This window comes from Malaya genurostris, chromosome 1 (genome assembly GCF_030247185.1).
Source record: "Malaya genurostris strain Urasoe2022 chromosome 1, Malgen_1.1, whole genome shotgun sequence".
Classification (NCBI taxonomy): Eukaryota; Metazoa; Arthropoda; class Insecta; order Diptera; family Culicidae; genus Malaya; species Malaya genurostris.
Genome location: NC_080570.1, coordinates 161601294 through 161618994, shown reverse-complemented (window position 1 = coordinate 161618994; position 17701 = coordinate 161601294). Strand labels below are relative to the sequence as shown.

General features: G+C 36.5%; 1 protein-coding gene across 1 annotated transcript; it reads left to right on the top strand.

Moving 5' to 3' along the window:
* The first annotated feature begins 4261 nt into the window (after positions 1-4261).
* Positions 4262-11799, top strand: LOC131428176 (alpha-protein kinase 1). Its single transcript, XM_058591898.1, has 4 exons — positions 4262-4342; positions 4403-4677; positions 10588-10938; positions 11317-11799. Exons 2-4 carry the CDS (start codon positions 4423-4425, stop codon positions 11551-11553), a joined length of 843 nt encoding a protein of 280 aa, XP_058447881.1. The 5' UTR covers positions 4262-4342; positions 4403-4422; the 3' UTR covers positions 11554-11799.
* Positions 11800-17701: the final 5902 nt, after the last annotated feature.

Here is a 17701-nt window from a genome sequence, read left to right as displayed (position 1 = left end):
CGTTGAGATCAGATGTAATAAAAAAAAATCGCCAAAAATCGATTATTTCAGCAACGAAATCTCCTCCAAGAACAATACAACGCTTCGCCAACTCCTCGATGCCGTGGTTGTTGAAGGATTTGTCTTTTGTCTCAAAACAGGCTTCACATTCAGCAATTGCTTCTTCATTTAAGTTAAATTTCTTACCAGCGAGCATTTTTTTTTGTAACCAGCAAACAGCCAGTAGTAACTGGGTGCCAGATCTGGATTATACGGTGGACGAGGAGTCAATTCCAAGCGTAATTCGTTCAATTTAACCTTCATAGCCATTGACTTGTGGATCGGTGAATTGTCTTGGTGAAGCAGTGAGATTTTCTTCGACATATGAAGTTGTTTATTCTTCGATTGTTGCACTGAAAAGATCTAACAATGCTATGTACTATTTTCAGTCTTTTTAACCGATATCAAACTAACTAGAGACGTAACTAAGAGAAGAAAAAATATGAAAATTGTAGAGCCATAGTACTCAAGGAAAAGCAAGTATGTGAAAATAAAGTGCGGAAAGTGAGACGTAACAAAAATCATTTAAGTAAGCAGAAGGCTTCTCGTATCTAAACTTTTACCTTCTACCAGAGGAGTCGAACATCAGTGGCATCAGCGATGCGAATCATTCGAGTCTCTGACATATCAGAAAGTGTAGGTAAAAATCGTTTACCATTTACTAATCCGAAGCCGCTGCGGATAGTAAATGGTAAACGGAGTGAAGTGATAGATCCATATTTCATCCATTGTCATATATCAACGTCAACAATCTTGATTCGATACTTGTAAACATGATCAAACACTGCTCCAAATCATCAACACGTTGTTGTTTTTAATCGACTGTGAGTAAATGCGGCACTTACTTCGAAAAAAAGGTTTCTAATGGTCAAATGTTTGTAAACACACTGCCCTCAGATATCTTTAAAGCCTCAGCTATCTCACGTAAGCTTAATTCACGATTAGATATTGCCAATTTGTGTACTTCTTTGATATTTTCTGGAGTAACCACCTCAACTGGACGACCAGAACATTCACCTTCATCGATGTCTGTACGATCACGTTTAAATTCAGCAACACAATTGTTTCTGTCTTTTGAAAGTTGGTTGGGAGTATGGATTTGACAACGATAGCGCCATCTGTTTGTCAATCACATGACCTATTGAGTAATGTGTTAAAACACTGTTTTTAATGAAAAAATAACTACGGTACAAGAAAAGAAATGGCAGGAGAGGGGGAGGGGGCATTTCTGCCACAAGTAAATCAACCATTATTGGCTGGCGCGCAGAATTTAGTCATGATCGTGCATACATCGATGATGGTTCTGGTCGTCCAAATGAGGCTGTTGTTCTGGAAATCGTCTCAAAAGTTCATTCCATCGTTAAGAAAAATCGAAGAGTGTAGCTTATGGCGCCAATTATTTAGAGAGGTCATCTCTAATTTCGTAAAGCGGTAGTACTCAAAAGTTTAGGAACCTCAAAAACAGTGCCCATGCAAAATTCAGGATAAATCAGATACGGGTAAGTGGTACCGACCGGCGATCAAAGTTTGAATAAATTTGATCTTGAAAAATCACTCTTTGATACTAAATGTCTTAGAATTACATGAAAGTCGATTGAAAAAAATCGTTTTCTGGATACCACCAGATCTTGACGTTTCAGGTAATTCTTAGAGATCGGGAGTAAAAAAAATCGATTTCGGAAATCTCTGTCTCAGAGTCGACTTTTTCAAAAAACAAACCAAGACAACATTAGATCTCGACATTTCATCCAATTCTAAGACATTTGACATAAAAAAATCGATTTCGGATTAGGAAAGTTCATGTTATCCCATCACCCTCCTCCCCACACCATTGGAGTGATTTTTCAAGATCGAAAATTTTCAAACTTTAACCGCCGGGGGGCGACACCCCTTACCCATATCCGATTTAGCTCAAAGGAGGTACTTTTTTAAGGTGCCTAAACTTTTGAGAAAACTACTGCTACACGAAATAAAAGATGGCACCTCAGTGTAGCTGACATTGCAAAGATATTACAAGGAAGTGTATTCACAATTTTACATGAGCATGTAAAGAAATTTTTTTTAAATGGATGCGACGTTTTCTCACAGCTGTTAGGTAATTAGTTCAGCTTGCCAATACTATGGCCTAATTCCATATATTGAAATGTGAATCGCACTACGATCCACCATATTTGCCAGATTTAGGCCCCACCGACTATTTTCTGTTCTCGGATTCAAAAAGATTCTTTGAAACTGAAGCGTTTTTTTAAGGGTGATGAAAAATCGTGGTAAAAAAGTGGTGCAGAAATGTGAGAACGCCGTTGGACCAATTGTATTCAAGAAAAAACATGAAAAAATGGAAATTCTGAACAAAGCAGTAGATTTTCTTAGTCAGACAGGGGGCTTTTTTCGATATTTTAAGGGCATATTCAGTAGTAGTTCTAGTTCTAGATGCATAATTTATGTCAGGTTCAAAATTTAAATCTGAATTTTATAACAAGAAAAACTGGCAGCCCCAGCAGTGTTTTACTCGTGTTTCAACTATACCAAAAATAGAACGGCATCGTAGACAAGTTTTAAATTTGACAGAAGAACTGATCGAATGAATAAAACTAGAACGGCTTGCAGGGGTAACGTTTGTTCCAGTTTCTGCTCTATTATAGATCTTCCATATAGAACTTCTAGCTGCTGAATTTACTCCAAACACGAGTAAAACATTGCTGAGGCTGCCAGTTTTTCTTGTTAAGAAATCCAGATTTAAATTTTGAAACTGACATAAATTATGCATCTAGAACTAGAACACTACTGAATATGTCCTATGCTTAGTAACGGTCTGATTGATTATCTTTACAAAAAGTTTCTCTCATCACAGTAGGCGTGACCGAAAAAATCTGTCATCAAATCCGAAGTCCAGAACAATCTGATTCGTAGCTCATCCACTACCTTGAAGAGTTTGGTTATTTTGTTTTTTTTTATTTTCCACTAAACGGCCACCGGAAAATCCAGGATCTTTTACCGAGTTTATAGCCCGCAAATTTCATCCTAGCACAAGCCATGAAATCCAAACGACGTGATAAACGCCACAGACAAGCAGTTTTACCACCGAAATTCTCAGTATTCAAACGTGTTGCGTCTTAAAGCTGCATCTACCGGTTTGTGGCTCCACTTTAATTCCTCCCAGGGAATGTCGTGCGAAAAGCGAGAAACGTGAACCGAGCGAGACTATAATCTCATCTGGGAAGAGTTTCTGGAAATTAAAGTCGCCATCATTGTATTAAGAGGGCATTTCCTGCTGATGACTATCTTCATCAATTTTTTATTCAATCATTCAGGCGAAATTTTATCGTCACGGAAATAAACGGATATTCGACAGGTTGGAAGTTTGTTTCCATCACCACCGCCCACTCGTCAATCGCTTTTATTGCTTTCCATTTCACTTTGTAACTCACGACGGATTCGATCGAAATAAAACTCTACCGGATTTTTGATGTTTTAACTTTCTGTAACAAAAAAAATGTATGTATTTCGATTCAGCTCACGATCTCAAGTCTATAAAATTAGTATTTAATTCGGTTGGGTTGCGGTTCTCTGATAACGGAACCTCCCGTGCCTACTCCGTGTGCCGCCGCTTTATCATCGCCATACACTGACACAGAAGTGAATATGCGAATGATGAAACGAGCTGACATTTTCAGCAGGCTCAAGGATCATTACAACGTGCTTCGAGTGAGTGCGTCAGTCAAGGGATGTGAACCAGACACAGTCTATTCTGGAATTAGATTTTTTTTGTCCGTCGACGGAAACTCAACACCCTTTCAGAACAACGTAGATTCCGATTTCAATTTCGCATTCGCATCCTGGTGCACGTATATTTAGACTGACTCTTGTTTAGTTAAAAATAAATGAAGTTAAATTGAAAAAAAATCAGGATATTTACAGAGTACAAGAGACATACAGCAAATAGTGTTTTTGACTACAATTTGGTTCCAGGCCTACTAGATGCTGTCACAAATTACCAACTCAACAACTGTTCCAAATCATAATTCCTCGTTTGATTCCGCCAAAAACAAGCAGCGGATTGACCAAATCTACGTGACGACGACGACGACGGGCATATTTACAATCGGTTCACGACCGTAAGTGCGCCAGCAATCAGTTCGGTTACGTGGAATTGGATGGCGGGGGGGCTACGGACCGAAAGCTTATTTAATCATTTCGATCAACTTCGACGCGGCTTAGTCCACTTCGGTACACGCCTAGTCCGGTTCGGTTGAACAGAGTGCTGATAAGTGCCACAGGGAAATATAGTGTATCAACGTTAGAAGTAAGCGGTTATCATCCCATTTTCCTAAGCCTCGTACATCCGTGCTCTTCGAATCTCCAGGAAAAATAAACACTCAAAACATGCTCCACCAAGCAACGAACCACCGACTGCTACTACTGTCTGTGATAGCAACTCTGCTGGTGACCACGGCCAACGGACAACTTTCCTTCCAAACGGATGCCTCGCAAAACAGTTTCCAGATTCGAACGCCAGCCTTCCAGCAAACCTTCACCCGGTACTTTAACGGACAGCATGGCAGTCTGCTGGCTGCCCAACAGCAACAGCAACAGCCACAACAACAACAACAACAATCTCAGCAGGCGCTGCAGTATGCGGTAAGTTTTCCTTCGAAAATTTCCGCAGGGATTTTTCTCTAGAGAAGCTGATCCATTGAAGTTAAAGATTAAGCGTGTTTAGGGCTGTCTGATCTTTGAATACGACTTGTAGGCTTGAGTGTGATGGTCCTTAGTTTGAAACAACAGGAATTGTTCAGAATCAGCTGAAATTGCTCAGAAATCGAGTATGATATTAGCTAGCTGTCCTCAACCAGAATCACTTTCAGAGAGAAAAAATTAGATCGATGGTTGGATTGCGTAATTGTGACGTGATCACGAGATAATAATTAGAACTTTGGTCAACCGTACACAGTGTACATGTACGGTTCGCACTGTTCCATAGAATTGCATTCCCATATGCATTTAGTTGTGTAACATCGAAAGTGGAAGTAAACGTAATTGATGTGCTTCGCTTTCCACGAGAGCAAATTGCTTTCCAAATCATGATTTTTGCCTTTCTCATATAGAAAGGCTATGCAATCGCTGTGAAAACTAACTTTACAACCGAGGCCCGGAGGGCCGAGTATCATATACCATTCGACTCAGTTCGTCGAAATCACAAAATGTCTGTGTGTGTATGTGACAAATAATGTCACTCAATTTTCTCAGAGATACACGGATAAAAATCTATTGTTTAAAAATCATGAAATCGTGAAACATGCCTTCTCATGAAATTTCATGAGCAAAATGATCGATATCATGAAAACTTTCATGTGAAATGAATTATTGTTCATGATATCAATCATTTCGCTCATAAAATCATGAATAATAATGCCTGAATGACATGTTTTATGATTTCATTGTAGCTGAACCGATTTTTACAAACTTAGATTCTAATGAAAGGTCTTAATAGCCTCGGAAATTTCTGAACCGATTTTTATAAACTAAGAAGCAAAGTCTTAAAATTCTTAAAAAAAACCACGAAATATTAATCCAGATCGGACTTCCGGTTCCGGTATTCCAGTTCGATTAGTGAAAATTTTCAATTTTATGAGTATTTTTTCACAAGCGATAGCGAAACGAGGTGCACATATTTATAAAACTCACTGCTAAATTCATCTATAGCTCTTGTTAGTTAATGAATATATAAAACTACTCTGGGACTACTAATCATCGGTTTCCGCTTCCGGAAGCACCGATAATAGTGAAGAAAATCACAAAAAACGGAACTCATTTCGATTTCTCAGAAACGGTTAAACCGATTTTCACGAACCATGATTCAAATGAAAGCTCTCATTGTCTTTAAATATATTGTGCAATTCCATCCTGATCCGACGTTCGGTTCCGAAACTATAGTGAGTGTCAAAACATTCAAATCGTCATTCAAAATGACGATGCAAAACTAGTACGCGACGGTACGTGCGGCTTTGCTCCGTTCGCAGCGTGCTTTGTTCAATCTGTATAGCGTCCAGGGTTGCCACATTAACATTTATATATATTTATTTTTCAGGTGAAAAAAATTTCTAATTCTTTTATTCATTTTGTACCTACTTGTAAGTGTTATTACAAAATGATGATAACGATACTTTTATATAAAAGTACACTTATTGCTTTTTTGATATAGAAAGATTTATACAATCACCCGAAAAATTGACTTGTGAAAATTGGCCCAGAGGACTAAGTGTGTCAAATGATGTCTTAGAGCGACGAGGCGACAATGGGTTAAATTCTTGTAGATTTGACATAAAACTTTGTATTCAATTTGTAGCCTATTTTAGTTACTCACTAAACGAACCGACTTCGGCTATACTGGTTCCAAGTTCCTGGTTCCAGAAATACTGGAAATAGTGGTCAAGAAGTTTAAAACGAGACTAACTCAATTTTCTCAGAGATGATTTGATCGATTCCCACAAACAGACACAAATAAAAGTTTCCTATAGTCTCACAGGTTGCTGTTTAATTTCATCCGAATCCGACGTCCGATTCCAGAACTATAGGGTAAAGTGTGTTTAATCTTTTAGTACAACGATGAAAAATAAAGAAAAATTCTTATTAGCTTGACATAACTGTTTACAAATTGAAAAGGTTATGTTAGTTCATACCCAAAGAAAGTTTATTTTATTCAAGATTGAAAAAAAAGATTATTGACAGATGTTCTAGAGAAATTTTTGAAAATAAAAATAATATGAGAAAGGCATCGTTACACCACTAGGTGAATAAAAATAAAGTTTTTTCCTTCGGATTAACAGTTGAAAATTCAGAAGATTGTACAAATTCCAGATGGAACGATGAGAGAGAACCGAATTTTCATGGTACGCGAGCAAGAATATTTTATGCCGTTACTGTTTTTCCGGCTTCATTTTCGCAATGATGGCGAAACTACTTGCCGTCATACAACGTAAACATTACATTCAAGTCTCTTTTGATGCGATTTTTTACATGCGACTATTTTAAAGCATATTTTTCAAGTTATGTGGTTATCTTGTATTGTCTTAGCAATGCACGAATTGTCGGGAGCAGATGGTGAGTTGAGAAAAAAAAATATTTCAATTCAATCTCGACGTTTCATGCATTGCCAACACATTTGGCATTAACTAAAAAATCTCAATTTCGGAAATCTCAAAACTTTTCGATGTCCCGACGGTGATATTTAAAGAAAAATGTTTTTTTTAGATAGCTGAAGACTCAACGTCGTATTCATGTCTAGAACGTATAAAATTGCGATTTCGGAAATCTCTAAATTTACCACATGATTCAATTCCAGTTTCAGTCGATACTATTCGAAAGAAGTTTTTCGAGATAAAATCAGTTCTCGACATTTCATGAATTTTTAAGACATCTGTTGACAACGGCAACGGGTCATTTCGCCGAACGCCATTTCGCCTTTTGCGCGAATTTCTTCGAAAAGGTCATTTCGCCGAAAGTTTTTTCTTCCGAAAAAGGTCATTTCGCCGTTTTGCCAAAAAGGTCATTTCGCCGAAAAGGGTCATTTCGCCAACAGGGTCATTTCGCCAACAGGGTCATTTCGCCGATAGGTTTATTTCGCCGAAAGGTAATTTTGAATACATATAATAATTTACAAGAAAACTGCAAATTCTGATTAGTTTTAAAAAATATCTATAACCAAAGTTTATTTTTGGAATTCCGTTCTGAGGATCATGAATAAACCTACAAAAGTTATTCAAGTCTTTCTAGATTATTTCAGAAGTACGATCGTAAGTCAACAAAACGGAAGTAAACATAATTATATTTTATTTGTCTTTTTTAATTCAATCAGGATGTTGAGGCTAATGAAGAATTCGGTGAAATGACCTCTTCGGCGAAATGGCTTTCAGCGGAATGACCCTGATCCGTTGACAACATATTTTTTTCCCTTAATTTTGTGATTTCAATGCGAATTTTTAAAGTTGTGCGATTTTCTATCCAAATTTTCGAAGTTATGCGCTTTTTTCACATTGAACTAGTTTCACCTAAACTTTCAATTGAAAATTCACAAAGACCAAAGAGTTACAGCCAATCGAAACTGTAACAATTTTTTATTCCGAATACCCTTTGTAGTTCGTTCGTTTCTTGTTGCTCTGATTATTGAAGTCTAGATTCAACTTCAGACCCAATATCCGGAAATGGACTTGTTATATGGTAAGTTCAGGTTCAGGTTCAGGTAGATTCATAGATAGATTCTGGATCTGAACTTTGAACCTGGAATTCTGGATCTGAGTTCTGACCTTAAGTTCTGAACTTGAGTTCCGGAACTCAATTCTGGACTTGGAATTCACGCACTGAATACTAAAATTTAAATTAGAAACTGAGTTTCGGACTTGGATCCAACTCTGGAAATAAAAACAACAGTCCAAAACTTGATTCTGGAACTGAAACTGGAATTTCAATTATGGACCGAGATTCTGGTCTAAGCCTGAATAGAAGTTCCAGAATTCAGTGGACCCGATTTTAAGAACTGTTCTAGTAATTGAATTCTGGAACAGAATTGTGGATCTGAATTCTTAAAATTATTTCTGAATCTGAACTCGAGTCTGAGCCTGAATCTTCCAGAATTAAATACCAAAAACTTAGATCCAGAATCCAGTTATTCAGAATTGAAATCCAGGTTCAGAATAATATACCAAAATTCAGTTTCGATTTCAGAATTCTGAACTTGTATTGTGGAACTGAAATTGAATTCTGAACCTGAGCTCAGATCTGAATCCGAGTTTTAGTTCCAGAGTCTAGGTGTAAAATTCAGAATCCAGTTCTCATTCCGGAGCTCTGGGATTTCGCAAATGAATTCTGAACCTTGATTCTGGACCGGAATTTTCGAACTGTATTCTGGAACTGGAACTGAATTCCAGACCGGGATTCTGGAGCTAGAACTAAATTCTAGTTTCTGAGCTCTGGAGGTGGATTCTGAACTGAACTGAGCTTCAGTTCCAGAATTTAGATGTAGAATTAAGGTTCAGAATCCAAACTTTGGGACTCCGTAACTGAATTCTGCACCTGGATTCTGGACTTCGAAACTGAAACTCAATTCTAGACCTGGATTCTGTGACTAAATTCTGGATCTAGAGTCGGATCTGAACTTGACTCAAGGGTTCGACAACTGCGTTCCAGAATTCAGTCCCAATTTCGGAACTCTGAAACTGGAACTGAGTTTTAAACCTAGGTTCAGGAATGCACTTGAATTTTAGTTCCAAAATCTGGGCCTGAGTCCTGGAGATGGATTCTGGTCTGATCCTGAATTCGAACCAGAATTCTGTTCCAGTTCCAAAATTGATTCTGAAACTGGAATTGTGTCTAGGAATAAAATTCTAGTTCCAGAGTTCTGGGATTCCGGAGCTGAATTCTGAGCCTGGCATCCGAATCTGATTTTGGGAACTAAATTCGGAACTGAAGCTGAATTTTAGACCTGGGTTCTGGAGATGAATTCTGATCTGAACTTGACTCATGGTTCGACAACTCCGTTCCAGAATTCAGTCCCAATTTCGGAACTGAGTTTTAGACCTGGGTTCAGGAATGCACTTGAATTCCAGAATCGAGGATTCAGGCTCAAAATGTAGTTCCAGAATCCAGTTCTGGAGATGGATTCGGGCCCGAACCTGAATTCGAACCAGAATTCTGTTTCAGTTCCAAAATTGATTCAGGAACTGGGATTACATTTTAGAATAAAATTCTACATTTGAACGTAAATTTTAGTTCAAAAATTTAGGTTCTAGGTAGGCAATTCAGTTCCAGAGTTCTAGGATTCTGGTGCTGAATTCTGAATCTGGTATCCGGATTTGATTTTGGGAACTAACCTCGGAACTGGAGGTGAATTCTAGACCTGGACTCTGGAGATGGATTGTGGTGAACAGGATCAGTCATATTTGTCTAGGTTTACTTGTATAGCTAGCTTTGTTGTGATTTATTGTAAAAATTAGAACGAATTGTAGCGTGTCGATTCGACAACAAAAATTGTTTTAAGAAATGGCTTTCGATGAATCGATATTCTGCGAAAATAGTGTAACTCGTTAAGGCGTTTGAAGGATGATTTCCCAACATCAAGTTCAATCAATTTTATTTGGTACCGATGAGTAACTCAGTAACAGAAAACTCAAGTTCTAACTTTGATCGAATATTTTGTTCCACACAGAAAAAAGTTTATCGGATAATCCGATTGATACCGAATGGAGTACAAGTAATTGTCACTAATAGACATGTAGTACATAAAACTATGTCAGCTAACTTCGACAAACATCCGGAAGAGACGTGACCGAAGTATGGCAACATCAGGCGAACATTTTTCTTTCGACAGACTTTGTCCGAGAGTTTCTTCCTAGAGTAAAGGAAAACTTCCGTGTTTGTTTGACCACCGATACTGTTAGCATAGCGTTGAAGTTTCCTGTTTTGAAACAGCAAAGCAAGTTAGGATTATGCTCTCGAAAATATAAATATTTGTAAACGGATGGATAAATTAAATTAAATTTACCTGTTTTCTAGTCACCAGCTCAAACCTACGCTCAAAATGATCCCGCCGCTTATCAGCAATACTATCAACAGCAGCAACAGTTGGCTCAATATCAACAACAACAACAACAACAGCTACAACAACAATCCCCACAACCATACAACAGATTCGTATCTCAATTTTCCGGGGATTCCGCCGCAGGACAACCCCAATATACCACCATTCAGGAAAATTATATAAATCCTAATATTAGAATAGCCGCTGAGCAGCGTCGGTTACTTCAACAGCAACAGCTACAACAACAACAACCACAGCAACCACAGCAACAACAACAACAGTACTACACACAACAGGACATCCAGGCCTATCTGCAAAGTCAACAGGTTTGTCCGCATACGCTTCAATACCCAATTGGAATATCATAAATAATCAATTAGAATTTTAAATGGTAATTTTTAACCGAAACTCGATAAAACCATCACCCACCTAAAACAAACCCCGATCCTATTCACAGCTCGCTAACGAAGCGAACCCGGAACCAACTCGGCTCGCATTCATGTTTAATGTTGCTTGTAATAATCTGCTTTCAACGGTCGGTTCACGTTGTCAAAGTTGCATGAAAACTAACCGGGAGAGCGAGCTGACTCACCAAAAACACACACACACACACACACACAAACAGAAAACTGTCCGACAAGCCCCATTAATTAACCAGTTCCCAATTTCCCTTGTGCCTTTCTCTTCGATTCTCGGTCCATCAGGTTTACGCCACTCAACAACAGCAGCAGCAGGCACAACAAAGTCCCCAGTCGCAGTTTGAGTACATCCAACAACAACAACAGCAGCAGCAGCAACAACAACAACCGCAGGATTCAGCAGCAACAGTCGCAGGAACGGACGGAACCACCCCCAACAAACTGATCGGGGTGGCTTTCTCACCCTCCAACGAAGTGTCGCAGGTTAAGTTCAGCAGCAGTGGGCTCAAGTATAACTTCTGAGCCAACAGTTGTGAGTAACTGTTCCCCCGCGGTTGGTGGATTTTACGTTTTTATCTCATCGGTTGCCTACCACCAGGCTGTTGTTGTTTTCGTTATTCTTTGTTGCCGTTGCTGCTTCGGTGGCAAAAGTTTTTCCGCAAAAAGACGGAAACTTTCGGTATTTTGCTGGGTAAGTTCCAGTTAGTTTTCGAGTGCTTTTTGATAGCGAGTGATAGGGAGACTGATCAGAAGTGAGTGTTGTTTCGAGAGTATGCTTTTTGATTGATCAATAAAGATTTAAGTGAAAAAAAGTTGTGTTTTAGTTGTATCCTGATAAATTATTTACAAATTAATTGATGAAATGCCGAGCGGGTTCATAACAAACGACAGCACGTGACAAATATAAAAATTAAATTTAGATCTAAGCTACCCGTTACTAAGCTCACGAAGAACCAAAAAAAAAATGGTGCGCTCCCTGAAAGCAAAACAGTAGGCGTGGAATCCATTCTGAACTCGATTCGCTTGTCACGTAAATTGTTATTACCAATTAGAAAGTGTTATCGGAAAATGTTTTTTTTTTGTTTCATTGCCATCGGAAGTTCTTGATTTCATACCCGGAAAAAGAGAACAAAAACACAACACCTGTTGTTAGCTGGAAACCTTCCTCCTAGCAGCAGGTGCAAAACTAGTAAACACACAATTTCTCTTGATTTGCATTTGTTTTGGAATTAATTCACTCAATGTTTTTGTCTTTCGCATAAGGAAAGGATAGGCAATCAATGTGATAGGGGATTTTGCCGCCAGGGCCCGAATGTGCCATTCGATTCAGTTCGTTGAGATCAGTAACTGTTCGTGTGTATGTTAGGGTGCCAATAAAAAAGGGTGCTCGGAAGTTGAGGCACCACAAAAAAAGATGTCCCCATGCAAAGTTTGAGCTAAATCGGATGTATTGCCCTACGGTCACAAATTTTCAAATCGAACGTTTTTTTTCTTGATTTTAAATGCCTTAGAATTTCGAGATATATCTCGAAAAAATTGTTTTTTCAAACAATCGGCTTCCCTGGACTTGAAAAAACAATTAAATTTGCTAAATAGACATTTTTTTGACGCCAAATGTCTCAGAATTGTATAAAACGTCAAAACCTGGTGTTATCAAAAAAAAAATTTTTTTTTTGAGAAATCGACTTGGAAATTCGAATTTAAAAAATGCACTAGGATTTTTGAGATTTTTTTTTTGTCTTGGAATTGCATGAAACATTGTGATCAGATGCTATCTCGAAAAACAAATGTTGAAAAAAATCGTCTTGGAAAAAAGTTAGGTTTTCGAAATCAAAATTTAATTTTTTGATTTTTTTATATACTTAGAAATTTTTTGAATCTCTGAGATTTCTGAAATCATAAAAGTTTTTGATGATTTTTGAAAAGCAAACATTTTATCTTAGAATTGCATAAAACATTGAGATCTAATATTACCTCGGAAAAACTATTTTGACACTCTCTGGGACTAGGAAAAATTTTCAGACTCTCTGGCAGTGAGATTTCCGAAATAGTAAAAAAAAACATTTAATGATTTTTGAAAGAATGATCTTTTCGATCACATGAAACATCGAATGCTGGTGCTGCCACGGAATAAATTTTTTTAGACTTTCTGGGACCGGAAAAAATTTTAGATAAAAAAAATATTTTTCACGATGTTCTATTTTAGAATTGCGTGAAACATCGCGATCTGGTGTTACCTGGGAATAATTTTTTGAGACCCTCTGGGACTTTCAGATTCTAGAATAAAAAATTTATATAGAAATTGGATGAAACATTGAGATCTGGCGTTATCATGAAAAAAATTTTTTTTTGAGACTTATCTCGAAAAAAAAAAAGATTTTTGATACTTGGAAAAATTTTAGATTTTCGAAATAAAAAAAATCAGCTATTATCTCAAAAAATAAAGTTGAAAAAATCGACTTGGAAAAATTTAAGATTTCCGAAATCAAAAATAATTCTGGTGATTTTTGAATTTTTTTTAATCTTAGAATTGCACGAATCATCGAGATCTGATGCTATCTCGAAATAAATCTTTTTGACTCTTTGTGACATCAAATTTAAAAAAAAATTTTTGAAAAGAAATCGTCGGAAAATTTTTTGATGAATTTTTAAAACAAAAATATTTTATCGTAGAATTGCATGAAACATTGTGATCTGAAATTACCTCGGAACAAATTTGCTGAAACTATCTGAGACTAGAAAAATTTGAGATTTCAGTAATTAAAAAACAATTTTTTTACGATTTTCAAAGCTAAATAAAAGTTTTATCTTAGAATTGCGAGCAACATTGAGATCTGGTGTTACTTCGAAACACATTTTGAGACTCTGTTTTTCCATGTATTTCAGTAATCAATAGTTTTTGTTATGATTTTCAAAAAAAAATTCAAAGAATTGCTTTCTGGGACTTGGAAAACAAAATTTTTGAATGAGTTTTTATTTTAGAATTGCATGAAATATCGAGATCTAGTGTTACCTCGGAATAATTTTTTGAGACCTCTCTGGGACTTGAAAAATTTGAGAACTCAGAAATCAAGCCAAAATTTTTGATGACTCTTGAAAAAAAATATTCTATTAGAATTGCATGAAACATTCAAACCTGGTGTTATCTTGAAAAAAAAAATCTTGAGAAAATCGACTTGAAAAAATTAGAAGTTTTTTTGATGATTTTGGAAAAAAAAAGTTATATTAGAATTGTATGAACCATTAAGATCTGGTGTTATCTCGGGATAATTATTTTAAAAAAATTTTGAGGACAAAAAAAAATTTTGATGATTTTTTCAAGATTATTTTTTTACCTTAGAACTGCATGAAACATCGAGATCTGGTGTTACCTTGGAATTTTTTCTTGATCTTAGATATTGTATTAAACTACGAGATCTGGTGTTACTTCGAACCAAATGTTTTGAGACTCTCTGGGATTTGAAAGAATTTGAAATTTCAGAAATCAAAATAAATTTCATGATTCTATAAAAAAAATCTTTTTCTTCTTAGAATTGCATGAAACATGCAATTGTGATGGAACTTGAAACCTTCTGGAACTTGAAAAAATCTAAAATTTCAGAAATCAAAAAACATTTTGATGATTTTTGAAAAAAAAAATTATCTTAGAATTTCATGAAACATCTGATCTGGGGTTACCTCGGAACAATTTTTTTGATACTTTGGTACCTAAAAAAATTGAAATTTCCGAAATAATTTTTTTGATGATTTACGAAAAAATAATTTACAAAACATCGAGATCTAAAATTATTTTTAAAAATAATATCAGGCAATTCTTATATATCCAGCAATTAACAAAAGAATTTAGATTACGCAAATGTCAAAATTTTTTTCAAATTAAAAAAAAAGTCCCAGAGTCCATTTTTTCAAAAAAATGTTTCTTCGAGGAAGCTAGAATCTAAAGACGATTTTCCTCAATTTTTTATCGGAATAACACCAAATCTCTACGTTTCATGCAATTCTAAGACATTTACCATGAAAGAAAAATATTTTTTTTCGATTTCAGATATTTCAAAATATTTCAAATATGAAAATTTCGTAGTCCCAGAGCATGCTACTGAATTTAACGTGGATCAAACTACCGGCTCCGTAGTAACAGGATAAATTTTTCTTAGAAAATGCTCTGGATTTTCTCAGGATTCTCAATAACTTCTCATTGTATCATAGTTTGCTGTTGAATTTCATCCAGATCCGATCTCCGGTTCCGAAGTAACGTGGCACAAAGTGTTCTGCGAATAGCAGCAACTTTACGTCTGCTTAGTGGTTTAGTTTGAGCCGTTAAGTGGCGCTAGTAATTCAAGATAAACTGCTAATACACTGATGAGTCGAAGACGAAACGTAAAAATAGCTGACGTAGCTAATGACCATATTAATTGGTATGATTATGTAAAATAAAACTGTTTTAATCCACCTAGTGTTGTGATAATGCTTTTCTCATAATACTCATATTCTTATAACTATTACTGAAGGATTCTTTAAAAAAAATTTCTTTGAATCTTGAATAGAAACAAGTGAAGTCGGAGTTTTGATAGCTTTTTCCGATACTTCTGGAAAAAGAAAACTCTAGTATCGGAAATTGAATTTTTTTATCATTATGCATTGCATTGTTTTATTCATTTGATCGTGAATTAGTTACCTTAAAACTAATTACAATTAATTAGGCTGCATGAAGAAACTACGAAGTTTTGAATTAAATCCAACCATTACAGTCTGTGCAGACTTCTTTGCAACCGATTCTCGAATTTTCCTATAGTTGTAGCTTATATTTTCGTTTCACGTGAGCCCAATACTGCTCGATAGGACTCAACTTCGGGCAGTTAGGTGAATTGGCCCCTTTCGGTACACCAAAGACCATTCCAAAACATCTTTGACGTAGTGACAAGATGCCAAATCAGTCCAGAATAGCCAGGGAGCGTTGTGGCAGCGTTAGAATGGAATTTTCTTGTTTAACGTACCGTAGTGATAAAACTTTGCTTTATTCAACCACAGCTGCATATTGCCTGTCGAACCAAATATTTCTTTTGGAAACCTGGTTATATTCTTCGTCTTGATATGCTCCTCTACGCCGTGCCGTTGCATGATCCGGATATTCATTGCGACCGCACGCTGCTCTTCTGTCGATTGCATATTCTTTCTATATAATAAAAGCAAAGATGTAAAAAAATCTAAAAATTAACTTGCATCAATTCTTCATATTAGCGATTATGAGAAAGGCATCAGTCCATCGCTAGGTCGAGTGAAACAGGTTTTTCTCGTTCCGAAAGCTCACATATTTTTGATTTTCAAAACTTATTTAACATGCTGCCTTCCAGTCTTTGATCCCATTTATCAATGTCATTTCAATCGCAATTATATGTTTTTTCGTCATACTGATGATTCGTCTGGTATCACGATTGAAGAACAGCCAATAAAGAGTTAGACGAGAGCAACGGCAAAACAAAACCAATGCTTCTTCAATCGTAGAGTTTCTGCTCGTTTCCGTTTCATTGACTAAAAAGCTAATTAAATCAGTAAGATGAATTTTGTTCAGCTTCGAGATATTGAATGTATTGGGAATGTGATTATCGATGGTGAGTGTTTATTAAGATTGAAAATTTAAATAAAAGTACAAAACAGCTTGCAGGCAGTGATCGATGGCTAGCTTGAAAATAAGAAGCTATTCATGTGAGATAACTCGAAACAAATTGATGCATTGAAATTGAAACATTAATTCCAGCTTTGAGCTGCTATACCAGAAGAAGATACAGAATGGTTTTGGTGACTTACTTTAGTATGAAGTGCCTTTTAAATGCTTGACAAGTGGAGAAGTGATTGGAATTTTATCGTGAATGTTCCTTTGTTGTGTATCGAACGAAACGACTCAATTCCTGCTTCACGTAAAAATATGCAATTCTATTTTAAAGACATTTTAAATCGAAAAGTGTGTCAGAGAGTTGACTTAAAATAATTTTGGGATAACATCAGCTCTCGACGTTTCATGCATTACTAAGACAAAACAAGAAAGCAGGATAACTAAAAATTCGCGTGAAAAACTGCCTAACTTCGGAGACCCGCGTAAAAAAACCGCATAAAAAAAACACGTAAAAGAGATATTGTATTGTATATTATTGTGGACACCAAGCGAATCCACGGTCTAGAAGCTTTCGTCGACAGGTCTCGCCTGGATGTTCCGGAGAAGCTTCAGAAGAGAATAATTTACCAAAAAGGACTTGATGTGGCAAGCCATCTGTAGGTGCGGTAAATTCAGCAAGTCGTACATAACGACCGGCACAATCAACTGTCAAATACAAAAAGAAGCATGCCTCCAGTAGCTGATCTACTGATCTACTTCCGTTCCATTGTTCCATGAAGGTGACATTCTATTTTAGGGGGCTTTGGCATCGTGCCGTTATGCGAATCCGATGACAGAGTGGTACGAAGCCAATTTCGTTGTTATTGTTTTTGTAGCATATTCTCCAAACTGGCCAGAATATCGGCTGACAGGAAATTTCTGGGCGGTCACGAAGGAAAAGTTTCGGGAAACAGGGAAGAGTCTTGAAATACCACAGGTATTTAAAGAAAAAGGTTGATGAAAACGTGTATGAATGATGGTGTAAGTGTTAGTTAGGTTGAATAAAGCAACTTTGCAAAA